We start from the raw sequence: 24,316 nt of genomic DNA, 5'->3' as shown, positions 1-24,316 counted from the left end.
GAAACTATGGCCGGTATGAGAGAAAGATACCTGAAAATAAGACAAAATATCTCAAACTATTAGGGCTTTTTAAATCTTATGTCCTTTCTCAACCATTTATGCATTGCTTAAAGATATCACTCCTCATTATAGGTAGTTTCAGGGGCAGATCCAGATTAATTTTAGTGGGAGGGCACAGGGGGGTACAACAGATATCTGGGGGAGGGGGACACCGAAAAGTTGTAAGAAAAAAATGAAAGCTGCTACCGACCTCTCGCTTTTACAAAGTATTTTGCATACCAAATAGGAAAGCTGCATATGACCTTTTCATTTTGGACTGTTAACATTCAAATTATGATGGACTTGTTTCCTTGTTTATGTGAATTACAGCATCATCAGCTGCAGCATCTGCCTGTTCTGTAAAACTGGTAAGCTCAACGACGGTATCCTGAGGGCAATTAAGTGACAAATATTGTGCAAGAACAGCACTATATACAACCCTGTCAATTTCCACTTCTCAGAATGTTTACTGACAATTATCACACCTAAAATAAGAAATAATATTATGTACTTTTAGCAACGAGTTCTCAGCTGTAAACCATAAACATCATAGGGTTCTGTATACTAATCAGTCTAAATCAAAATGAGTACTACCCAATACACAGTGAACAACAATCTGTACCCTTGATCTGTGGTAAAATAATCGTAAATGTTCTGTGCAGTAATGTAAATTTTAAAATACAGTAAGTAGCACTCTATACTAGGGCTGGGCCCGAATATCCGAATATTCATTTGCTATGGCGGTATCTGGATATTAATTTTGGTAGCGATTGGACGTGAAAGAAAGCAGAAAAAGAGAAGGTTGCAGCAGGAAACGTCAACTACTTGAGTCCTCCATGGCACTTGAGTTTAGTGAGTAAGGTAAGAGCAGAAAGGGAGCTGCCACCCTCATGCGGTTCTTCCACCCAGAGAGGACCTCTTTCGGTTGTTGCTGCTACACATACTGCCCCAGTTGAGGTTTTAGGTGGAATATTCCTTTTAACCAGCCCGAGGTCTCTTTAAGGATTTTGGATGGAATACTCGGTTAAACCAACATTTTAGGTGCATGTCCAGGGATTTTTGGTGTAAAGTTCCTTTAAGGTGGATGTGTGAGGACCTTGTAGGTGGAATACTTCCTGAAACCAACCTTTTAGGTCAACATTCAAAGATTTAAGGTGGAATATTCCTTTAAACCAACCTAAATTTCATGTTTTGTTCATTATCAAGTGAGAAACCTCAATCCAGACTACTCACAATGACGTTTGAGATTTATGCTGCTGTTATTTGTTTAGTCCAGACTAAATGAGAGAAATCCACAACTGTAATTTCATTTCAGGACACAGTTATTAAATGTCAAAACAATCCATGTGACTAAAAACTCAACAACTTTACAAACTCTAAGATTAACTCTCCACAAGGGTCCAAAATAAGTTCTCTTTTTCTGCTTCCTGAAAAGTTTGGTCAATAAAAAAGACAAAAACTAATATTTTCAGCTGAACTAAAGACAGACCTTGTGATTTTTCTGCTCACATGTTGTGTTGTTGTAGCCTAGCCGCGCTAGACAACCCACGGCAACGAATTTAATTCTCTGCCAGGGTGAGTCTAGTTACCCTCGATAAGCCTCGAGGTTGGATGCTCCTAAAACTGGCCGACGAATCACCATGAAGTGTAGAGTCAGAAGGCGGGCTTAACTAAGTGACAACAGAGGCGCGACGATTCTGACAGAAACAACCGGAAACAACTAGCCAGACAACCCACGGCAACGAATTTAATTCTCTGCAAGGGTCGACAACAGTCGTTGAGACCATTAGCACCGACTGAATAATCTGTTAACATGTCTGTAATATACTTGAGCTTCACCCATTGACTGTATAAATAAGGCTTCACCGAACTCCCGCATCCTCTGATTTCCGGCGCTCTAGGAACAACGTCAGCCTATTCGTTGCGCTGATTGGTTGTATACCTACCCAATTGCTGCAGAGTGATTTGAAAGACAACCTTTTAGCCCGCCTCCCTCCCTGTCGAGAGTTCCTCGACCCTTGTGTCTTCAGACCTGGGTCTAGCGCGGCCAGTGTTACCATCTTAGCGACTTTCTCGCTAAATCTTTTCAAAGCTCCTAGCGACTTTTTTCTGTCAAAAGCGACTAGCGACAAATCTAGCGACTTTTTATGCCGTTTTGGTGACTCAGATAGGAAAACTCGGCTCATTACTGTTTTCAACAAGCAGCAGGTGCTGCTGTGAGCTTCTCCCCCTCCCAGAGCACAGGCTGTCAGTCCAGTAACCCCGCAGCAGTCCCAGTGAGAGGAGGGGGAGACCCACATCACTCCGTGGCCAGACGACAGAAGAATTGCGCATGCGCAGTCACTTCAGATCCCATCCAGACTTACGGAGCCATATAAACGAAAATGTTTCTTCACTGTCATGCTAAAATAAACCACAGCATTTAGCCTCTAGTACGAAAACATATTTTGGGTGTTTTATATTCACTTTTTGGTCTCTTTCACAACGTTATTCCTCTCTCCTACAACACTGATTACCATTACATGCAAACTGGGAAATATGCAAATTAGGCGATGACGTCATTTAGCGACTTCTAGCGACTTTTTTTTTTTTTTTTTTTTTTTTTTTTTTTTTTTTTTTTTTTTTTTATTATTATTAACATAAAGCATCAATTTACAGAACTTTTACAGAGCTGATGACACTTCTAAAACACACATTTCATTTCAAAATGACAGAGGTGATTATTCCAGGAGTAAATAAAATACATATATTAAAAAAAAAAAAAAAAAAAAAAAAAAAAAAAATCCATTTCAGAGGTTTACAGAGTTTAGGAAATGTCATAAAAACAGAATAAATGCAAAAGCTGAGCACATCAATGGTAGAATATAAATTCCATAAAATATGTTAATTAAGGTTTAACATTTCATTTAGCGTGTCAAACACAGGAGTCCAGCGATGGTTACTCTGACAAATAACATTTAAAGAGGTTAAATAACTTTTCATTTCATTCTTAAAACAAGACACAGAAGGTTTACAGTTTTTCCATTTACATTTGTGAATATGGTATTTACCCATAAGAAAAATTATATTTAGTGCCTGGGTAACTATATTATTGGGACCATCCATATATATTAAGACTTGAATATTTGAGAAAGAGTCCAAAGTATCTAGCGGCAACCAGTCTGAAATGTCTTGCCAAAACTTAAAAGTGACATTGCAAGAAAAGAATAAATGTTCAGATGTTTCAGGACTTTCTTTGCAAAATTCACAAGACTCTACTTCAAACTTAAATCTCCTCCTCAGAGTTTCTGCTGAGGGGTAAAAATTATTCAATATTTTGAACTGCATCTCTTTTATTTTTGGCAAGACTGGCCATTTGATAAACTTGAAATATTTGCCTTCGACTTTCGTTTCACTTTCAATGACATTAATAGAAGATTGAATTGTAAATTCATGAAATAATTTAGATTTCAATAAATTACCCATCACTAATTTATTACATTTTTTATCATTTAGAGGCACGTCATTAATCTTCGGCTCTGGTAAACTGATGGTTACACTATTTGTTTTTATGGTGTTTTGTATCATATTTTTAAGAGGGATTGGAACTGATTGACATATGCAGAGGGATAACGCAGGAGAACATGTTAAGTCAAATTTCCTCATAAATATATCGCTTTGCAGAAAATTACCAGAATCATCCATTAAATCAGTTACAAATAGAATATTTTTCTCAAACCATTCCTGGATAAAAAGTGTTTTCCTATTACGTGTAATGGTCCTGTTATTCCACAAGGTGGATCTGTGTGGAGAGAAATTGTGAGTAAATATCATTTTCCAGTAAGATAAAATTTGTTTGTGAAAGTCAGAAAGTTTGAGTGGTAGTTTTGTAATGTCAAAGTCACATTTCATCAAAAATTCAATCCCTCCTACTTTGAGAAATAAAGATTTAGGTATGTGAAACCACATTGAATCAGAATTATTAAGAAAAGCTTTAAGCCAGTTTAGCTTAAGTACTCCTAGAAAACTTTCAAATTCTATTGCCTTCAATCCACCATTGGTATAGTCTTTCATTAACTGAGTTTTTTTAAGATAGTGTGTTTTGTTTCTCCAAATAAAATTGAATAAACTAGTATTGACCATTTTAATCATTTTGGGAGATATATAAAGAGCTTGGCAAGGATATATCAATTTAGACAAACCTTCTGTTTTTGAGAGCAAAATTCTTCCTAATATTGAAAGATCTCGTGATAGCCAGTAATTCAAAGATTTCCCCATTTTATCAATTTTGGCTTCAATATTGCATTGCTGTCTTTTAATTTTGTCTTTTGTTAGTGTTATACCCAAGTATTTAACTTCTGTTTTAACAGGAATGGATTCAAGATTAGACTCAGCACATGTAAAGAGGGGAAGCAATTCACACTTTTTCAAATTTAGAGATAATCCAGATGCTTTTGAAAATATTGAAATTACTTCTATAGCTTTCTCGATCATAGTTTTGTCCTTTAGGAAGATTGCAGTATCATCTGCGAATTGACTGATTTTAAATTCATGACCCAAAAAGTTAATACCTTCAATTGGAGAGTGATTTAAGATTAAATAGGCCAGCATTTGTGTACATAAAATGAATAAACTAGGGCTAATACAACATCCTTGCCTTATACCACGAGTTATTGTGATTTGTGGAGTTAATCCAGGGTTTAAAGAGATGTAGCTGTTTATATTTGTGTAAAATAGCTCTATAATTTTACAAAATTTCTCTCCAAATCCTATTCTTTTTAGAGTATAAAAAATAAATTCATGTTCTACCGTGTCAAATGCTTTAAAAAAATCTAAGAATAGTATAAAGCTTTCAGTCGGGATATAAGATTGGTAATCTATCATATCTGCAACCAACCTTATGTGGTTATGGATATGTCTCCCTTTAATGAAGGCCGATTGATATTCTCCAATAATTTTATTTAAAATTGTTTTAAGTCTGTTTGCAAATGTCAATGCAAGTATCTTATAGTCAATGCATAGTAATGTTATGGGCCTCCAGTTGTCTAAAACATGCAGGTTTTTGTCTGGTTTAGGTATTAAAGTAATTAGCCCAGTTTTCATTGTAGAGGACAATTGACCTTGACTTATGCATTCCATAAATGCTTTATATAAAAGATATTTAATATTTTCCCAAAAATGTTTGAAAAATTCAACAGTTAGGCCATCTATTCCTGGTGCTTTTCCATTTTTCATTTGTTTTAATGCTATCTCCATTTCACTTAAGGTTATTTCTTTGTTAAGGAAATCATTATCATCAGCACTTACTTTTATAATATCACCTTCAATTACTCTAAACATATTTTCACACTCATTCTTTTTAAAATCAGACTGATATAAGTGATTGTAAAACGTCCATATTTCTTTTGAGATAAGAGTATCATCATCTATTTCAACACCATTAACTTTAAGTTTTGTAATCTTCTTTTTTGATTGTCTATGTTTTTCAAGGCTGAAGAAATAGGATGAGCTTTTTTCCCCTTGTTCAATCCAGTTAGCTCTTGACCGTATATATGCCCCATTGGCTTTCAGTGAGTATATGTCATCTAGCTGAGATTGTAATAGCCGAAGTTGTGCTTCATTTTCTGCTCTTTGGTCATCTTGTAATAACAGGTTGATTTTATTAATAATTTCCTTTTGTTTTTGCTTTCTAGATGCATTAATTTTCTTCCCAGTGTCAATGGCAATTTGTTTGGCCTGAAACTTAAGCCATTCCCATTTGCATATATTGGTTGTGTCCAATTGTTCAATTTCCATAATGGTTGATTTTATTTGGTCACAAAAGGCTTCATTCTTCAACAAAGTGTTGTTAAACTTCCATGTGTTTTGAGATATATGACGAGGTTTAGATAGAACCAAATTTAAGTTTACCATACAATGGTCTGTAAGCGGGGATGCTGAAATATTGCAGTCAGTCACCTTATTACATAAATTTCTTGATATTAGCCAATAATCTAATCGTGAACATTGACCATTGCCTGCTGAATTAAGCCATGTAAATTGTGTTTTACCAGGGTTAACAAGTCTCCAATAGTCACATAAGTCTAGGTTAGAACATAGATCATTTATAGAGTCACAGTAGGTAGGTTGTGCATAACGATGAGGTATTCGATCCAACCATGAATTTGGAGCTATATTAAAATCACCGCCAATAATCACACTATCTGCTCTAAAGGTGTTTTTCCATTCTGTTACAGAGTTACAAAGTGTGGCATACATATTTCTATTTGTTGTAAAAACATTGTATCCATAAACACAAAGTAGAATAAATCGTTTGTCATTCTCTACTTCTATAACTACCATTAACCAGTGACCGTCAGTATCTTTTTGGTGATCAATAATGGTGCCTGGAAATTTATTAAATAAGATCATGACCCCTGCAGAGTGTGAAGTCCCATGTGAAAATAATAGAGAATCCCCCCATTGATTTTTCCAAAATTTTTCGTCATTTGAACGTGAATGAGTTTCTTGGAGAAATAGACAATTTGCTTTTTGGTCTTTACAATATAGAAAAATAGCTTTGCGTTTTACGCTGTTCTGTAAACCTCTAACATTTAAAGATAATAAGGAAATAGACATTAAAGAAAGAAAACAAATAAAGCTAAATAGGAAAAAAGAAAAAGATAGATCAGAATTTGATTAAATTGGATTGTTGTAATAGATTGTACTATTATAACCACTACCTAAAGCGGGAACATTATATTTGTGTCCAAGAATATATGGTACCAAAATAACAATGTGAACAGTTTTAAACTAAGTTGTAATGCTTTACTATTTCAACAAATGACAACATTGAGAAAACTTTCAGAACCAGTTTCCTGTAAATCCTTTGCTCAAGAGAACACAATTATTAGGGCTCAACTATTTGGCCCTCAATAACGGCATACCCTTCTTTCAGAAAAGCTTTCTTCCCAAGTCTTTTGGCTTCCTTGACTTTAGGATATAGCTTGGCTCGAGCTTCCCGATCCTCCTTGCAAAAGTCCTCCTTGAACTGAAAGTTCATCTCTCTGCAGACTCTCGCCTCTTTGGATTTCTTCCACACCTCATCACGGACAGTGCGCATTGCAAAATGGATGATGATTGGCCTCGGCATCCTGTTGGTTGCTGCGCTGAATCTTCCAATCCGATGAACAGTGTCCACTGTGTCGCGCAGTTTCTCTATTGACATCGGGACCACACGTGTAAGGATCCCTAGCACCACCTCTCTTGTGTTTTCATTTTCTTTTTCAGTGAGGCCAGTGATCCTGAGATCCCATCTTCTTTTGTAACGTGCTTGTTCCAAGCACATTTTCTTCAGTGACGCGTTCTCTTGTTGCAAATCCACAATTCTCTCTTGTAGATGCCCGATGTCCTCTTGAGTTTTGTGTACAGATTTGTTAACCGCCTCGAGTTTGTCTTCGAGTGCCGCCAAGCGCTCATCCTGCTTGTCAAATCTGTCAACCAGGGACTGGATAGCTTCAAGTAGAGTTGCATTAGTTATTTCCTCAGTTACCTTTTCTTTGTCACCTTTTGTTTTAGTCTTTTTGGCATCCGGGCTGGCAAGGGGAGTGTGATCATGGCGGGGTTTAGGACGTTTTCCTTCTTCCATAGGCTCAACTTCAACTTCTTTCGCGGCCATTGGGGTGCTGTTGATGTAGTTGTGATCGGTTATCCTAGCAACGGGCACTCGGCTTCGGCTAACATTAGCCATTTTCTCAATAATGCTTTTATAGAGATCAGGACGAAGAGATGAGTTAAAACAAAACTCACCACGAAAGAGTCTATAAAATTGTGAATCTCCTGGTACCAAATATGTCAAGATTTACAGTCTTTGGACAGAAGACAGGTTAAAAATTGTCTGCTCCCGCAAAAGTCCAGCCGCTCACTCCGCCATCTTCCTGCTCCTCACTTCTAGCGACTTTTAGGACAGCCAACAGCGACTTCCTTACTGAGGAGTTGGCAACAGTGAGCGCGGCTAGGCTATTTATACATCATATTGATGTTTAAATAACAGGAACTGCAGCCCACGTTCAGTCAAGTTAGCGGAATTACGGATAAACAACATTTCCAGGGTTCTCTGACAAAATAAAAGCCTTGATTTGTTTTACGGAAAAATTACATGATTTCAAAAATGTGCATTTGAAAATATAAATCAAACTCTAATAAGCGTTAGCTAGCTGGTCCACTTGCTCTGAATATTTTTGTTCTCGTCTCTGTCAAGCCCAAATGAAAAATTAATCCATATTCTGGCTACATTACCGATAACAGCATTCATGGAGTGACCGGAAGTTAGCCGACCTCGTGGAAGTGCTAATGAGGTCTGCTCTGGCACGAATTATTACCGTCACACATGTAGCTTTGAAAGTAAATTCTGTCCAAGACACAGAGCTGTAGCTCCGTTTCAGTGTGAAGTCTAATGTTTCTCTGTGTGACTGCGTCTGACTTCCTCTAATAAAATCCTCCTGCAGCCATAGATATGTATCTATCTACTGATTCATATCTATGCACACTGGTTTGGTCCGAAGCAGTCTTGGTGATGACGTTTCACGGGTACGTGAGAACGCAAGTACGGACAGTTACAGTACCGAGAAACAGCCATAGTATTCTTACCGCAAAGGTCCAAAGCTGCTCGTCTTCTCCTCTGGCATCAGGAAACGTCTTCAAACAAAGTTTCTTCATATCCAAACGAAATACAATCAAAACATCAAACTAACGTCATTGGTGCATTCAGGTGCAGTCGGACAACGAAGTTGCGTTCAGGAACGTCGGAAATCGTAGTATCAGTAATGTAAAGTTCCAACGAAAATTTTGTAGTATTAAGACAAAATGCTACAGGCAACAACATAGTTTTTCCAATGCATGGTTCAAATTTCAGATTTTGGGCTTGTCTTCTTTCACAATAATATATATATATATATATATATATATATATACATATACATAATGCATTCAAAATACATATTTAGGTTGCTAATTTATCACACGTTTGTGTACTATACACACTGCAAAATATGAATGGACTTGCTCTTATACAGTGCTTTACTACTCATCAGAGTACTCAAAGCACTTATACAACAATTGCTTCCATTCAACCATACGCTCACACATTCTCACTCTGGGGCAGACGGAAGCATGGCTACCAATCCGCACCTACGGCCCCTCCGACCACTACCAACATTCACACGCATTCATACACCAGCGAAGAGCACTGGAGGCAAGGTGGGTAAAGTGTCTTGCCCAAGGACACAACAGCACATGACTAGGCGAGAGCGGGAATCGAACCGCCGACCCTTCGATCATTGGACGACCCGCTCTAACCACCTGCTCCACAGCCACCCCAAAATACACAAATTTAAGTAATTAACTGGGGATGTTTTGTTTTTTTGTTCTGTAAGTACCAGTTTCCATTAAAAATCTAAGTTGGAAGAATACAAGTTTACAAATTGACTTTTTTAAAATTTTACTCATACTCTCAGCCAGAAATCTCCACTTCACTAGAACTTGAACACACCCAACTTTCCACTTTGAAATCTGAAGCATTTTGCAGAAGGGTTTGTTCATATATCATTCACAGTCTGATTTATAGAACATTCTCTTCCGAAAAACATGCGGAAAAGGGATTCCTCTCTGGCTGTTGATGGTATTTTCTGATTTATGGTAAAAAGAAAACTCCCTCTATAAAAACTGCTGGCTCCGATACATCAGCTAAATACAACAATAAATTCAGGTTGATGTTTGGCAAATGTACAGTTAAACAAATCATTTCATAAAACCTGCAATACAAAAAAATAATTAACATAAGCAATCATCTGGGGAAGTTTCATGGTGTTATCTGTTAAATTTGTTGCTCTATTCACCTGTGGTATTTCACCTCGCAGTGCACTTTAAACTAATATCAAATCTCTTGAAAGTTATTTACTAAAAGAATATTCCTCTAAAAACACGAAACCACATGTGGGCCAGACTGTAACCTGCAAACCACAGGTATCTTTGAGTCTCATTGATTTTTATTAACTTTTTAAACTGAAATGGTGATAAAAATAAATACGAAAGGCAAGATGGCAAATCGGACACAAGCATTGATGCTAACAGTGTCTTTGGATTTTTTTTTCTTTCTTTATGTTAAAAATATGAGAAAATTCAAGGCGATAAAACTGTAGCTGAGTACATTTTTATGATTGCAAGGAGATTATTCCTTTTTCTTCAGTCTACATGGGTAAAAATTCTCACTTTCAGCCAAAACAAACTGATATTGAAGATATTTACTTTCAAATGGTGATTATTAGGAAGAGCTAAGGAGGGTGTTTTTATGTTTCACAGAATGCTTCCTTTTTCCCCCCCCCGATGAGACGTGATACATCACTGGTGCATAATATATCCTCAGTGTAAATAAACACCACAGAGACTGAGCGTCTGCAGTGGAAACAAAGGACAAAGAAAAAACAGTACAAGGCAGTAACTTTAGAAACAAATCTAGTGAGCAGTTCCTATCTACACGTTAGATAAAGTGTTTGTATAAAGAAAAACAGCAACTGTAAGCATGATAGGGATGCATAAAAACATTTCAAATTTCTGCAGGAGAAATCCGGCACAAAAACCCTGAATTGGGTTTCTTGGAGTCTTTTTTTTATGTGTGCACATGTGCACAGAAATGATCCCGAACAGGGAGAGTCATATTGGACAAGAAGTGTAGCTGGAAGTCCTTTTTGGCAAAACTCAGCTGCAATACCAAAGTGGTTGCTGAAGTTGTGATTCATAAAAACGGTCAGCCAGAGCAGAAACACGATGATCTAAGGCTTTCGTATTTGTTTACAACAGCACGTGGAGGGAGTGTTTCTTTAAACTGGGCGGCAGACAGACCTGATTTCTGCCCAAGTAACATCTAAGCTGTTGTTTTTGAAAGGGAACAAGTCATGCAGTGCGTATAAACACACGATTTGCCTTCCTGCCACTAAGTGAATATTTACAGCAGCCAGGATTTATGTGCATATAAACAGGATTGTCGTCTACACAGATGAGCCACAACGGTAAAACCATCGGACTAATATCGTGGCTGGTTTCAGATCCTTTGGGTCCTGTGGGTTGCCAGGTTGGGCCTCCATGGATCGTGCTTGCTCTAAGAGATACCATCTGGGGAGTGTAGAGGTTGAAAACGTTTGACTATTGGTCGGGGTCCTTAAACTGTCCCTGAAAAGTTCTGTTGTGCTGGGAGAGCGCTGTTCTGTTTAGGTGGGTGGTACATGTTAAAGTAACACCAACATAAATGGCAGTCGACTGCATTATAATTGTGGTTTTAATGTTGTGGCTGACTGCTGTATTTCATTATATGTCATTTCCATTGGGCTGATTTGTTCCCTCAATAGTTTCACCGGTGACATGTGGAACATATAGGGTTATTTCTGTTAATTTTCTATGATAACTGCTGGTTTTATCTGAAGCACACACACTGCAAGAGATTCTTTCATGCACCCGAATGCATGTAAAATCAAACTGTACCATAAACTTAGAGGACTATTTTTAGAAACACTGTGTCAACAAAGTGATTTAAAAAAACATTAGTGGCAGCTTCCAGCAGTGACAGAGGTGTTGATATGTGACTGCCTCTCTTGTCATGTTCAAAGTTCTTCACTCCAGTCTGTGAGTGTCACTCTTTGAGAGGCCGTCAGACCACAGAAACCCCCTGCGTGGGGGAGTTAAGGGCTGTGACCACGTCAGGCCTCTCGATGCGAGCCAGTGCCGAGCACAGCAGCCCCAGAGTGGAGCCTTCTTTCTGGGCCCAGTTGGAGAGCAGCGTGTGAGCCGGAGCCTCTCCTCGCCCAAACAGGTCCAGCTGTTCGGTCTCATAGCCCAGCGCTGCTCCCAGGTGCCTCCAGCCCCGACCGCTGCCCTCCTGCAGGAGGCGCTCCACCTCCTGCTGCCTGTGGGGGGGCAGGTTGATGTACAGACGGGTGTCCTGCTTACTGTCTCGCTTTGTACCTGTGGAAAAACGAGCAAAACTAGCTTACTGATTCACTCTGTCCACCCACAAAAACTAACCAGTACTGTATTTTTAATAATACAGTGAATTATTTAGCTAATTAGGCAGTTATTTCTTTTAAGAAGTTCCAAGTTCAACAATGAGGAACCTTTTGGACCAATATTTTTGTGGACAAAATTGGGAACTTTCAGGTGACAACGAGTTTTCTTGTAAACCAACAGCCTTATATACAGCTTTGGATGCGTTCACTTACAATGTGACCTGTTGATTGTTTACTTAGATACACCAAACCTCCGAGTTTTATTCCTATCTATACTGTGACACTTATCAAAGGGGAGTTTTATATATAAATATCATCGACAGTCTGAATTTTAGAACATTTTCTTCCCAAAAACGTGCAGATTTTTTTTCCTGGTTGTTTACAGTATGAGGGCTGCACAGTGGTACAGTGGCTAGCACTGTCGCCTCACAGCCAGAAGATCCGTGGTTCATGTCCCAGCCTTCCCGGGATCTTTCTGCATGGAGTTTGCATGTTCTCCCTGTGCATGTGTGGGTTTTCTCCGGCTTCTCTGGCTTCTTCCCACTGTCCAAAAACATGCTGAGGTTAATTAGGGATTCTAAATTGTTCATAGTTGTGAATATGAGTCACAATGTTTGTCTCTATGTGTAGCCCTGTGACAGACTGGTGACCTGGTGACCTAGGCTCTTGTCCCCCCGTGACCCTAATGAGGACTAGTCGGAGTATAGATAATGGATTGATGGATGGATGTTCTTGTTGGAGCACATTTTTCCCTTGGAGTATCGGGTCTTATCTGCTGCTTTAGGGGGCAGAAAGTCTCAAACTGCAGTTGCTTTTCCCATTAAGGTAAGAAGCTGCAATCTGAAGGAATTCCCCAGCGAGAACAGACGGACCACCGAGGAGGAGCGCTGCTTTCAATGGGGCTCTCAGCTCCACGGCTGCCGGAGTCACTCAGTCATCCCTGTGAGCTCTGTGATAGACTGGTGGCCTGTCCAACATGTCCCCTGCCTTCACCCTAAGTCAGCTGGGATAGACTCCAGCAACCTGCGACCTGAATGAGGATTAAGTGGTGTACAGATAATGGATGAATGGATGTTGGCAGTATTGACAGCTATAAGAAAAACTCCCTCTATTAATACATTAAGATGCCAATAAGTTAAAAGCAGACTTGAGCCAAAGTTCAGATTTCTGTTATGGAAATACATTCAAATGTGCACACTTCTAATAAACACCTAATTTGCATATTGAAACATAAAATTATCCTTCATCTTTTTTTGTATGAAGTCGACAAGGAAGAATATCATAAGGATATACTACATTATTTTGCCTTAAAACGCATCTTAAATACATTATATTGTGACATGTTGATTGTGTGTATTTCTATGTGTGTAAAATAATGCTACATTGAATCTGCAGGCTTAGGTTCTGTTCTGGGGATGGTCTTGAGTAGATGTAAAATTTAGGTAATTTAACATTTTCCTTGTAGATTTAATGTTATCTGCTTTGCTGGTGTATTTTGTGGCATTTCTTTATCGCAGTTTCAGCTTCACCTTAATTAGTAACTTTAGGTTTTTATGAGAGTGTGGTTTGGTCCTTGGGGGGTTTAGGTATTTATATCCTAGGATTGTACCCATTTTATGTGTGCGATGTTTGGAGTACATTTGTGAAGACTAACTATGGGCTCATTTTTCACGGCGATATAAAGTCTTGTCCTTCTATGGAAACAGAACAATCACGGCTAGAAGGAGAGAGAATTCAAAAATGTCTTTTGTGCAGCTGGACTGCCTTCAGTCCTAAAAATTAAAAAAATATTTATTTAGCAAAAACTAAAAAACTTCAATCTTATATGTGCACTTTCCCAAGTGTCCACAGGTGTTACCAATACTGGGAAAAGAAATATGGGCTCCATATGCAATAGATTTTTATCATGTACAGTTTTACAACCTCTACAACTGTTTTCGCAATGCTCTAAACAGCGAATAAGATATGTCACCACACTAAATGCATTTCCCAACAACTTGCTCCACTGTTTACCATTTAGAGCCATTCTGCATTTATTTTATTGCTCAAGTTTGTTCTATTTTCCTCTCTGTGTGTCTAATTTGTTTCCGTACTTGTCTCCTCTCAGCTCTCTGTAAACACTGCCTGCAGTTCAGATAAAAAGACACTTGATTTTTGCCACATGACTGTTAGTTTCTGCTGAGTGAGCTTCTTGGTTGTTGTTGCTTTTACAGGATTTGTTTTGTGCAAATGGTTGTTTTTTGTCAAATTTTTAAATGACAAAGGTAGAACACAGTGGTTTTGGTAAAACAGCACAATTTTAACTTTAGATTTAGTTCATTTTCCCCATTGGAACACCATATAAAAGAAACAATTCTTTCTGTTTCCAAAGTTTTTAGGTCTGATAAAGATCATCACAATTTTTGAAATATAATATGTCTGTCAAACCTGGCAGCAGTTTTTGGGGTTCAGAGGGTTAACCATTTAGATTGCACCTTTGTGTCTTTTCTCTCATGGTTGTTTGAGTTTTGTCATCTTTGCATGTATTTAACTTTTATTTTACATGTATCTTTTGCATGTATTTGATTTAAAAACAAGGGTTTTCAAGAACAACTGTAGTTCAAAGAGACGTGATTGGCAGCATCATGCATAATTTCAGCCCTCCTGATGCAACGGTAAACCTTCCTGAACATGGAAGAAGGATCAAAATGTATCCAAAAGGAATCAGATGTTTGAAAGCAACAGTTGAGAAAATGATATTCTACTGGCATCTTAGATTCTTTAGACTGTTTTCTACTGCAGGAACTTGCAGGCTGTTACAGGCCCACAGGAACCACCTTTATAGAATCTCTTTCAGGCACCGACTGCAGAGTACGTACTTCTGACCAGCCCTGCAAAAGCTGCTGTATGGCTCTTGATGCTAACTGGTTTAACTCAGAGAAGACAAATGCTGGTTAGTTAAAATCTAGAAGGACATAGGAGCCATTTTTTTCTGTTGATATCCCTTTGAAAAGCAGTTTTCTTCACTGAAACATCACCATCAACAACTTCAGTAACATCCAGCAACTATTTGTTGTTGTTTTGGTGCATTTGGAGTTAATATTGTGATCAGATCTGTTGTTTTCCCAACACCACAGGGGAAACAGAAAAGCTAAAAGGGCAGATTATGTTTCCTGAAAATGTTTGCATCACACTTCCACACACTTTCCTTGAGTTCCTGCAGTGGAAAGCAACCTTTTCAGACTGCAACCCACTCACTGATTGAAGCTTCGTAATCACCGGACTTTCCAGCAAGACGAACAATCCCAAGCACAAAGTCAACCGAAAACATATCCAGGAATCAATCCTGAAATATCCTGGACTGTTCGTGTAAGCAAACCTCATTGGAAATCTCTTTATGGTATTTAAAAGAAGAATTGTGACCATTAAACAGGAACATCATGCATGTGAGGACGAAACTTACCAAAGCGATGCCAGAAGCTCATGACCTCCAAATTAAGAAATATTATTAAAATATAATGACGTTGATGTTTATTTATGACCATTTATTAAGATATTTATATTTATCCTTAGTAATGTGAATGAGCTCAACTTTCTTCAGCTGGTTAGTCACATGTAGAGAGATGTTGCTGCAGCCTATTATTTAATTTTCTGCATCCTTTCTTTTACAATTTAAATTAATAGAGGGACGTAATCACATTTTAGCACACTGAGTGAAAAAAGGCCTTGATGTTTTGGTAACCTTGTTAAGAATCTTATTCAGTTTATTTTCTACCACACCTTTGCTGGGCTGGTTGTCCTGCAGGCTGTAAGAGTCCAGAAACACTCCGCTGTCACTCTGGAGCTTTTCTCCTTCTGGAGGAGTTCCCAGCTCGGCCGCCCGGGCTTTAGAAAGAGCCTTCTTCTGTTTACACGATCTCCAGCTGGGTAGAGCGCAGGAAAACAATGTCAGTTAAACTACCCACAGTGAGCTATTTTTCCTCCCCGGCCACACATACTCGGTAATAAACACACTTAAGGACGAGGGCTCACCATTTATAAGCCACATATATCAGCAGGCCGAGCACCACAGCGGCCAGAACGGACACGTAGACCAGAATGTTGTTGCTGCCGCCTTCGTCCTGGGGGGTAAACTTGGGCGTTCCAGGTGCAGGACTTGCTTCTCCTTCCTCTACCGCACCGTCTCCACCCGGCCAACGAGGAGAATCTCTGGTCCCGTCGGCGTCAGCGGGACGGGAAAGAATGTGGAGCCTCTTGTCTGTTGAGATTAAGAAAAGGACACGTGTCGGGAACGCAGAGTATCACTGCATCTGCACACATGCACATCAGAACACATTTGGAGACCATAAATTTGGGCCAGATGTAATGATAGCCTCAGTCATCCTGCTCCCCTGGGGTTTACAAACCTTTCATTGCCCCCGTTTCCAGCCTCCTTCGCCCTCCTGCGGTTTGCCTATTTTTGGGATCAAACACTACGAGGTACCAGGCTGACCCGAGCGGGGTCAAAGGGCCGCGACATGCGACCCACAGTGTGTACAGATGACCCCAATCCTGGAGAGCGAGTGTAGCCGTTTGGGGGCAAACTAGACTAGCTGTCAGGGTCAGCAGCCTCCCTTGGCCTTCAGGTTCTTCGGGGCGGTTGACCTAAAGACCCGTCAAGCTCACGTCAATTGAACTACAGCGCTTAAGTGGATTCTTTTTTCACTGTTCGTGCTTCTCCTCTCAGCGGGCTCAGAGGTGAGGTGTGGATGCAGGTGTTGGCCACATGTCCTCGTACTCTCGCAGACCCTCCCTCTCCTTGTTCCGCCTCCCTTCAGCTTTTATCTTTTTTATCTGCTATGGCTGCCTTCCCCCTGCATCAGATCTTTAAAGGATAAAGTTGGCTCCAATACAAGGCCAGGACCAACAGCAGAAATATATAAACTACAGTACAAAGACAGTCAGGCTTCAACAAGAACCAGAAATCTTTAGGGTCAATTTATCATCCTCTATGGATTTTTTGGCAATAACACGAATAAAGAATGTTACCAAACTTATCCTTTAATCCTCTGAATTCCAAAAGACATGTTATCTTTTAAAAAAATGGCAAAATTAGCCAATTTATCAGAGTAAGACACTGTAAAAACAGAAGGATTTTAAACTTTCCAACAGTCTTTTAGAGAATCATGTCACGTATGGTTTCATCAGAAAAAGTAACCAAATGTAAGCTTAAATTTAGATATTCTACATGTCTCATTTAAAAAAAAAAACAAAAATAAACCATTTGCATTAGCCAGATTCTGTAAAAAACTAAAAATTCTGTGCAACTTGGCACACCCCTGAGGAGATTAATGAGCCAGTTGCAACCAATAGCCATGTTACAAAAATTCAGGGACTTTTTTTGTTAATTGGACACGTGTTGTCCATGTTCACTCCAACTTTGTTCTAATTTTTGTAAAACTCCCAATCAAAGAAATTCAACTTTCATTTTTGCTTTTTTACAATTTAAAGCATTATATCCATCTCATACTGCACAGAAGACATTTTTGAGTTCTCTCCACTTCTAGCTATGGTTGTGCTGTTTCCACAGAGGTGCAGGACTTCTTGCTGCAGTGAAAAATGAGCTCACAGTGGGTATAAATGTGGCACAATGAATTTACTGAGTGGAATTCTTCGCTACAACTCACCCATGCACAGTGTGTCGGAGTTGGGCATACAGGGACGGATCTCCACCTCACTGTCGGAGCACTGAGTGCACTTCTGGCAGGGTTTGGTGCTGAGATCCTCCTCTGAAAAGGTTCCGGGTCCACAGACGTGACAAAGTGTGTCTCCCTGAGGGCCACACTCCCGGACAGCCCCCTTACCACGACTGCATTTGGAGCAGGGAGCGCACATGCCGTAGGAGCTAAAAAAGAAGTAGCCGCTGCCACATTCGCATTGTGTGTTTTGGGTGGCGGAGCAGGAGGCCAACGTAGGTATGCCGGACGGGCACCCAGCACATTCAAGGCAACGGCCGAGGTCTTCAGAGTCTGAAAATGTTCCTGAGAAACAAATTACAAAATCAGTGTCAGTCTGGGTAACATTATGAGAACCACTGCTACGTAAAATCTCCCAGCCTCTTGGACGTATGACAGAGATCACGATAAGGCAGGTAAAACATACTGCATTCTCTGGTACAGTGGAGTAGTAACACTAGATGATAAGTGCTTACCCCGAGGGCATGGTGCACACTGGGTATCCTCTTTCCCACAATCCACCACCACCCCAGAGCCGGCAGGACACAAACTGCAACACTGCCCCGAGTCAGTGAGCTTGCCACTGGCACAGGCATTTCCAAGAGCGACCTGCAGCAAACAGATGACATAGTTAGACAAAATACCACCACTGTTCATTAGTAGAAAGACAAGCATGGCCTTGTGTTTCTGGGCCATTTTGAATCAGCCCTGTTCATTTTGACATAGCAGTTGTAGTAGTCATATTTAAAAGGCATGTTATTTGGGGGAAAAAAAAGTTAAAATTAGACTATTTGTCATCGCCAAAGAATCACTGGATGTTTTGCTTTACGGCGGTCCCTGAACTACTCATCTGTGATGTGTTGTTCCATTGGAAAACATAACTAAAACTAAGCTTAAAATATTGGTATTGCATCAAAATCATTGTGTTTTACATGTCTTACATAAAATGTACCAAAAATACACTATTAGCTCTAACCAGATTTGTAAAAAATAAAATAAAAAAAAAGTATATTCTTTGGCAAAACTATGAAGAAATTATTAACTCAGCTATCACTCACTATTTCTGTAGGCTCTGGGGAAAATATTACACACATTTGTTTCTTTTTTTCACTTTTCGTTTATTAAATGATAAAAGAAGTGCAACTTTTTTCTTTTGTTTTCAAAGATTTACAGCATCATACTGCAAAAAAGGAATTTTGCAGTTCTTTCTGCTTCTAGTCACGGTTGTGCTGCTTCTATAGAGGTGCACGACTTTATAATGCAGTGAAAATATTTACCTACGGTGAGGAAAAAGGCGACGGGATCAAAAAACAGAGGGTTAAACAAGTTGTTACAAAAAAAGTCCTCTTATGGAAAGGAAATCGCCCACATCCCCCGTCCGTGCAATTAAAGAAGCAGCGGGGTGAACCGAAAATGGCCCTTTATTATCTTTCTATCTGCCTCAGTTTTCACTCTCAAAGTGCTCTGGGTCCTTATCTGCAAATGGGTAATGGAGAGCCCAGCTTGAGTTATGACATGAGGAATAGATCAGACATTCCTAACAGCTTGTGCAGCAGGGCTGGTGCCTGACAGGAGTGGCTGGCTTTAATCAGATGGCTTTAGATCAGTGGAGAGAATAAAACAGAGAGGGGGCGAAGGAAAACAATCAGAGGAGGAAGGAAGGGGAAAAAAATGGGCTCTCCGCTCGATGCAAAATCTGCGTGAATGACAATGTGTAACTGTCTGTGCGGATAAAGCGTATGGGAGGGAAATGGGAGAATAGAAAGGAGACTGCTCCAGCCCCGGGCGAGGGTGTCAGTTAACCAAGGCTGCCCAGCATGAGAGTGTCCATGTGGGTGCGAGGGGGGCCTTTGAAGTCACCCAGCCCTGCAGGTGTGCCTCCGAAGGTCAGTATTTCACCAACACCCCCACCTCCCTTCTGCAGGCTGTGCGCGACGGCATCTTAAACATGCACACATTTAAAGGGGAGATCGGCCCGCTCCGCCTGGGGGCTGACAAGAGCAAACAGATGTCTAACAACTAACCTCCTGCAAAGGGGAAAAGTAACAGCTAAACAGCCCAATGATGTCTCTCTTTGTCTCTGAAGTCTGCCAAGGAACACAGGGAACATGTGTGAACCTGCAGCGCCTCCAACAAAAGCCCACCACACACACACAAAGACACACACACACACTGCCATGCCCCCAGTCGCAAAACGCTAAAATGTTCCATGCTGATACTACAGCAGCTTTGAAAGCGGGCTCGCCTCGTTCCAAAAACAACAGCCCCGTTGGACTGCACAGAGGAGCCTGATGATATCAGCCGCAGAAGCCAGATCAGAGGTATTAGGGTGCTGGTGGGGGTGTTGGTGGAGTCCAGCAGGCAGGAATCAGGAGGATATGTGAAGCTGGCAGACGGTGATCGTAATAACTTGTGGCAGGAAAAGCTTCCTGGTAGCTCCGGTTGGTCCTCTGCATGTGATGGATGGAGCGTTACATTTTGGATTTCCCTCATTTTACAGTGCGAGTCTGAGCCGGTGCAGCTCCGCGGGCTCGGCTGGAGGCCCGAGTCGAGCTGCCAAAAAGCTTGGCACTTCACCCGCCGGTGCCCAGCGCACAATGAAAGATTTAGTGCATGCCCAACTGGAGACGAGCGGGAACAGTGATCCACTCAGGAGAGGAATGACTGAGTAGTTATCTACTGTATGTACAGTATAAGGTAGCTCTAAATACGGAGACCATCAGTTTTATTGGTCTGTGAAGATATTTAAGGGTAATGAATAGAAAACATTTAAACTGGATGGTTTGAAACTGGATTCGTCCAAGAAGAAAATGAGATTTAGTAAATAAAAACATGTCTATGCTTCCATACAAAGACCACATATTGGATTCAAAAGGACAGATCACAGCTTTAGGATGTAAACTAGGGATAGACTCAATATCAGATTCAGCATTTTTCTCTTTATCGGTTCAGCTCTTTTTCAAAACTGCCTTCCAATGAATTTGAAAATGCACTATTTTGCCTCTGTTTATCTGCAGTCTTGCAGAATGTCCCGCCCACAGAACAATCTGATTGGTTACCAATCAGGAGTTATGGCCAATCAGAGCTGAAGGATGAATGTTAAGAAGCTCTTTTTTAAAATTTAACTTGTAAGTTTTACACTGGAATTTAGGTTATTGTGAAATTTTGACACTGGGGTTTTCACTTTTACTGCAATCACTGTAAATATTGGCGCCAACTATTGGTTATCTGTCTCCTTGATAATCAATAAAAAACACCATATCAGTCGACTCTTAGCGTACATTCATGTGTTTCTACGTGCATCTATCTAGAAAGTAGCATAAAATAACAGGAAAGTGAGGGTAAAGGTGCTTCCGAGTTAGTTTTTATAACATCAGAGAACACAATCAAACTATTAGATGGTTGGTTTGACTTTGGTGATGCACAAACAAGCACATTTTCAACATTTATTTAACTGGATTTTCGCTAATTAAAAGCTTTTGTTGAACATTGTGGACTTTTACCACTACAATACATTTGCTCCTGTTGCTACAGTATCGCACTTTGTCACTATTTTCAATGTCAAAGCTGCAAACATTGATTATTTTTAATTATTTGACTAGTTGTTTGGTCTTTAAAATGTCGGAAAATAGTGAAAAATGTCCAAAACTCCCAAATTCGTGTTCTCAACCCCCAAATTTTTGCAGTGAAATACTGCACATACATTTTTCCACTGTTCTTTGTACATGTCTAAGCAGATTGTTGATCATCCAGGTCACGATAATCCTAAGAGCTTCAGTAGTGGAAATATTGGTCCTCAGTATGTATGAATAGAGGGTATTTGAATGAGGTATGTAGGTAGAAACAAAGTGAGCTCTGAGTTAGAGATTCATTGCACTGATAACTTGTTTATTGCTGCTTACAACAATAAAAGCCTTTCAGTCCTTTGTTATTCCATTTACTGCCACAGAAGAGGAAAGAAACAAGAAAATGTTCTGTAAATAAGAGAATGTAGAATTGTTGGTCTTGTTGAAGCACATTTCCAGATCATTTCCCTTGGAGTATCGGGTCTTATCTGCTGCTTAAGGGGGCAGAAAGCCTCAAAGTGCAGTTGCTTTTTCCATTAAGGTAAGAAGCTGCAATCTGAAGGGATTCCCCAGCGAGAACAGACGGACCACCGAGGAGGAGCGCTGCTATCAATGGGGCTCTCAGCTCCACGGCTGCCGGAGTCACTCAGTCATCGCAGATCACACACACACTCACAACCACACACACATATACACACACACACAATTATTCATTTAAGCCCTGAGACATTTTCTTCTGTGGGCCCTTCTGAAGTGAAATCGGTGCTTTTGAAGAAGCGCTAGGAGCCAGAGTTTCCACACTTAATCTAATCTGCGTGAAAATAAACACACAAAAGGATGCTCTCCCCCTGTGAGGACTCTGACCCACGAGAATCCACAATCTGACCGACGGAGGAGGCTTTCGGCCACAAAACTGAGCTGCACATCCCACTGATCTGCACTGATTACTGTCATTGGTGCACAAGGCAGCATGAGGGACAAATTAAAAGGCTCCTTTCCTGCAAAGAAAAAAAAAAAGTTCTCCCATAACTATTATCCTAAATCACACAGGGGCAGAGATGCTGTAACTATTAATCTACAGATTTTTTTTCAGCTTTAACCAAAGTGCTGCGAGGAGATTAAGATTTCTAAATGATCCTGAAGTCTGCCTACTCAATGGAAATTCAAATGACTGTGGTAGCAAGCTAAACTGCTCTCCCCCCACCACTACCACACACACATAAACACCACAAACTGGGAGAAAATGATGATAATTGCTTTGCTCCGGATATCCAGACCCTAGCTGGGCCGCATTTTCACCAGGAAAGCAACAAATGTGGGAACAGAAACCAAAGAAAATCTGTGTTGCTTTCTCCAAATCAACTCCTGCACCAAGATCCTCCATTTTTTCAGATTAGAAACCACATCTCGGACCTCAAATCCTGCTGATGTTACAACCGTACAATCGGAAAGAGATCTTTTAAAGGGGTGAAGTGTTATCTTAACACTTTGATCTCGCAAGAGTGCTTTTACTCAGAGCAGCGTGTCTAGACAGGAGTACAACCCCTTTGGGCTTTTTCACCTAGATGAGTGTCAAATTATTGTCTGTAACTAACTATGGAGGCAGGGGCTTTTCTTTTCACCCTGATCCTGGCTTAATAATATAATAATATGCTATCAGACACCACAGAAACTGTAATTTGTGCATAAAATACTTCATTTATCACGGTGCCGGGGCATAATATCACTTAAACTGTTGTACTCCTGAGGTTTTTGAGTTGTTTTCTCGCTGCTGCACATGACGATGAGCTGAAAACTGTGTCATGTGAGTGGAAAAACTGGAAAACTGACCTCCCAGTTTAAAACAAAGAGTGAAATTGTGACCATGTGAAGTTTTCCAAACAAGCCTGCGGAAGGTAGGCCAGAAGAAACAAGGCTGAGAAGCAGTTTGGCTTTAAGAAAATGGCAGGATGCGATTTAATCAGATGTCTCCTCTCAGTCTTTCCATTGTTATTTGCCAACTAGAGTATGACAACAAACATATTCACCAACAGGGGCCGTGTGACACAGCCTTAATGAAATATGTCTCTGTGGTGTGAGGCAGATTTCCTCTGGGAACAATGAGGCAAAACTGAACTGGGTGGATGATGTTTACTCTTATTTTCATGACAAGAAGCCAGAAAGAAAGCAGAAAGCAGGAGGATTTTGTTCAATGCTTACTTTGAACAGCAGGAGGGCGCATACAACAAACGGTCTCATGTCTTCAGTCTCCAAAAAAATCCTCCTTGACTTCGAGCGGACACACTGGCGCGTCTCCAAATCTTCTGACAGCAACTTTCTTCAGTCTGCAGCCTTCAAAAGTCACAAAAAGGTGCAAAAAATGCCCAGCTTTCTACATCTAACCAAACACCCAACTTCTCAAAAAACGCACAAACGGGAGACTTCGGTCATAGTCCAGCAGTCAGATGTTTTTACGCACGAGAAAGCGGCGTTAAAATGCGCCTAATCCGCTGATTCCCGCAGTGAAAACGCAGCATTGGGCTCTTTCAGTGCATTTCTTGATGGAGGTATGTGACATGAAACAAAAGTTGACTCTGTTTGAGCTCGCAGGATGCCCCGCGTCGCCGCCTCTCCTGCAGCTTTGCAACAGATGAGTCAGGAAAAAGCTGCTACTGAGCTCTCCTGGGCCTTTTCTCCTCCCATCTACTCAGCTTTCAGCCGGGCGCCCTGATTGGCTGCATCCCTGCGACGCGCCGCTCAGAAATGTAATATAAAGCAGCAGTAATCCACTCTGTCATCATCTGCGTCTCCACTTATCTTCTGACTGATATAAACTCACCTACCTGCTGGAATTCTGTGTTATTTTAAAGCATTTACTGCATGCAGGATAATGAAAATATCAGTAATATGTGGAGGCCCAAAGAGTCCAGGATTGAATAAATACAAGGGCAACACTACATAAATATTATGATAAAGGAAATGGCTAAGAATAGGCTGTAGAATAAATACCAGTGGTGGTGAGATC

The 24,316-nt window shown here is 40.2% G+C and overlaps 1 protein-coding gene across 1 annotated transcript; it reads right to left on the bottom strand.

Moving 5' to 3' along the window:
- Window positions 1–9,479: 9,479 nt before the first annotated feature.
- On the bottom strand, window positions 9,480–23,977 carry nradd (neurotrophin receptor associated death domain). The gene is made up of 6 exons (XM_022208341.2): window positions 23,512–23,977; window positions 18,223–18,355; window positions 17,699–18,052; window positions 16,065–16,290; window positions 15,813–15,955; window positions 9,480–12,012 (listed from the first exon to the last, which is right to left on the bottom strand). Exons 1-6 carry the CDS (start codon window positions 23,548–23,550, stop codon window positions 11,699–11,701), a joined length of 1,209 nt encoding a protein of 402 aa, XP_022064033.1. The 5' UTR covers window positions 23,551–23,977; the 3' UTR covers window positions 9,480–11,698.
- Between the last annotated feature and the right edge of the window lie 339 nt (window positions 23,978–24,316).

This window comes from Acanthochromis polyacanthus, chromosome 12 (genome assembly GCF_021347895.1).
Source record: "Acanthochromis polyacanthus isolate Apoly-LR-REF ecotype Palm Island chromosome 12, KAUST_Apoly_ChrSc, whole genome shotgun sequence".
NCBI lineage: Eukaryota > Metazoa > Chordata > Actinopteri > Pomacentridae > Acanthochromis > Acanthochromis polyacanthus.
This window is presented reverse-complemented; position numbering and strand designations above follow the sequence as displayed.

Coding starts and splice junctions, on each gene's coding strand:
- nradd (XM_022208341.2), bottom strand. CDS start 23,550: ATGAGACCGTTTGTTGTATGCGCCCTCCTGCTGTTCAAA. Junction 16,291..17,698: donor CTCCGACACACTGTGCATGG/GTGAGTTGTAGC, acceptor TAATCTCAACAG/ACAAGAGGCTCCACATTCTT. Junction 15,956..16,064: donor ATATATGTGGCTTATAAATG/GTGAGCCCTCGT, acceptor CGCTCTACCCAG/CTGGAGATCGTGTAAACAGA.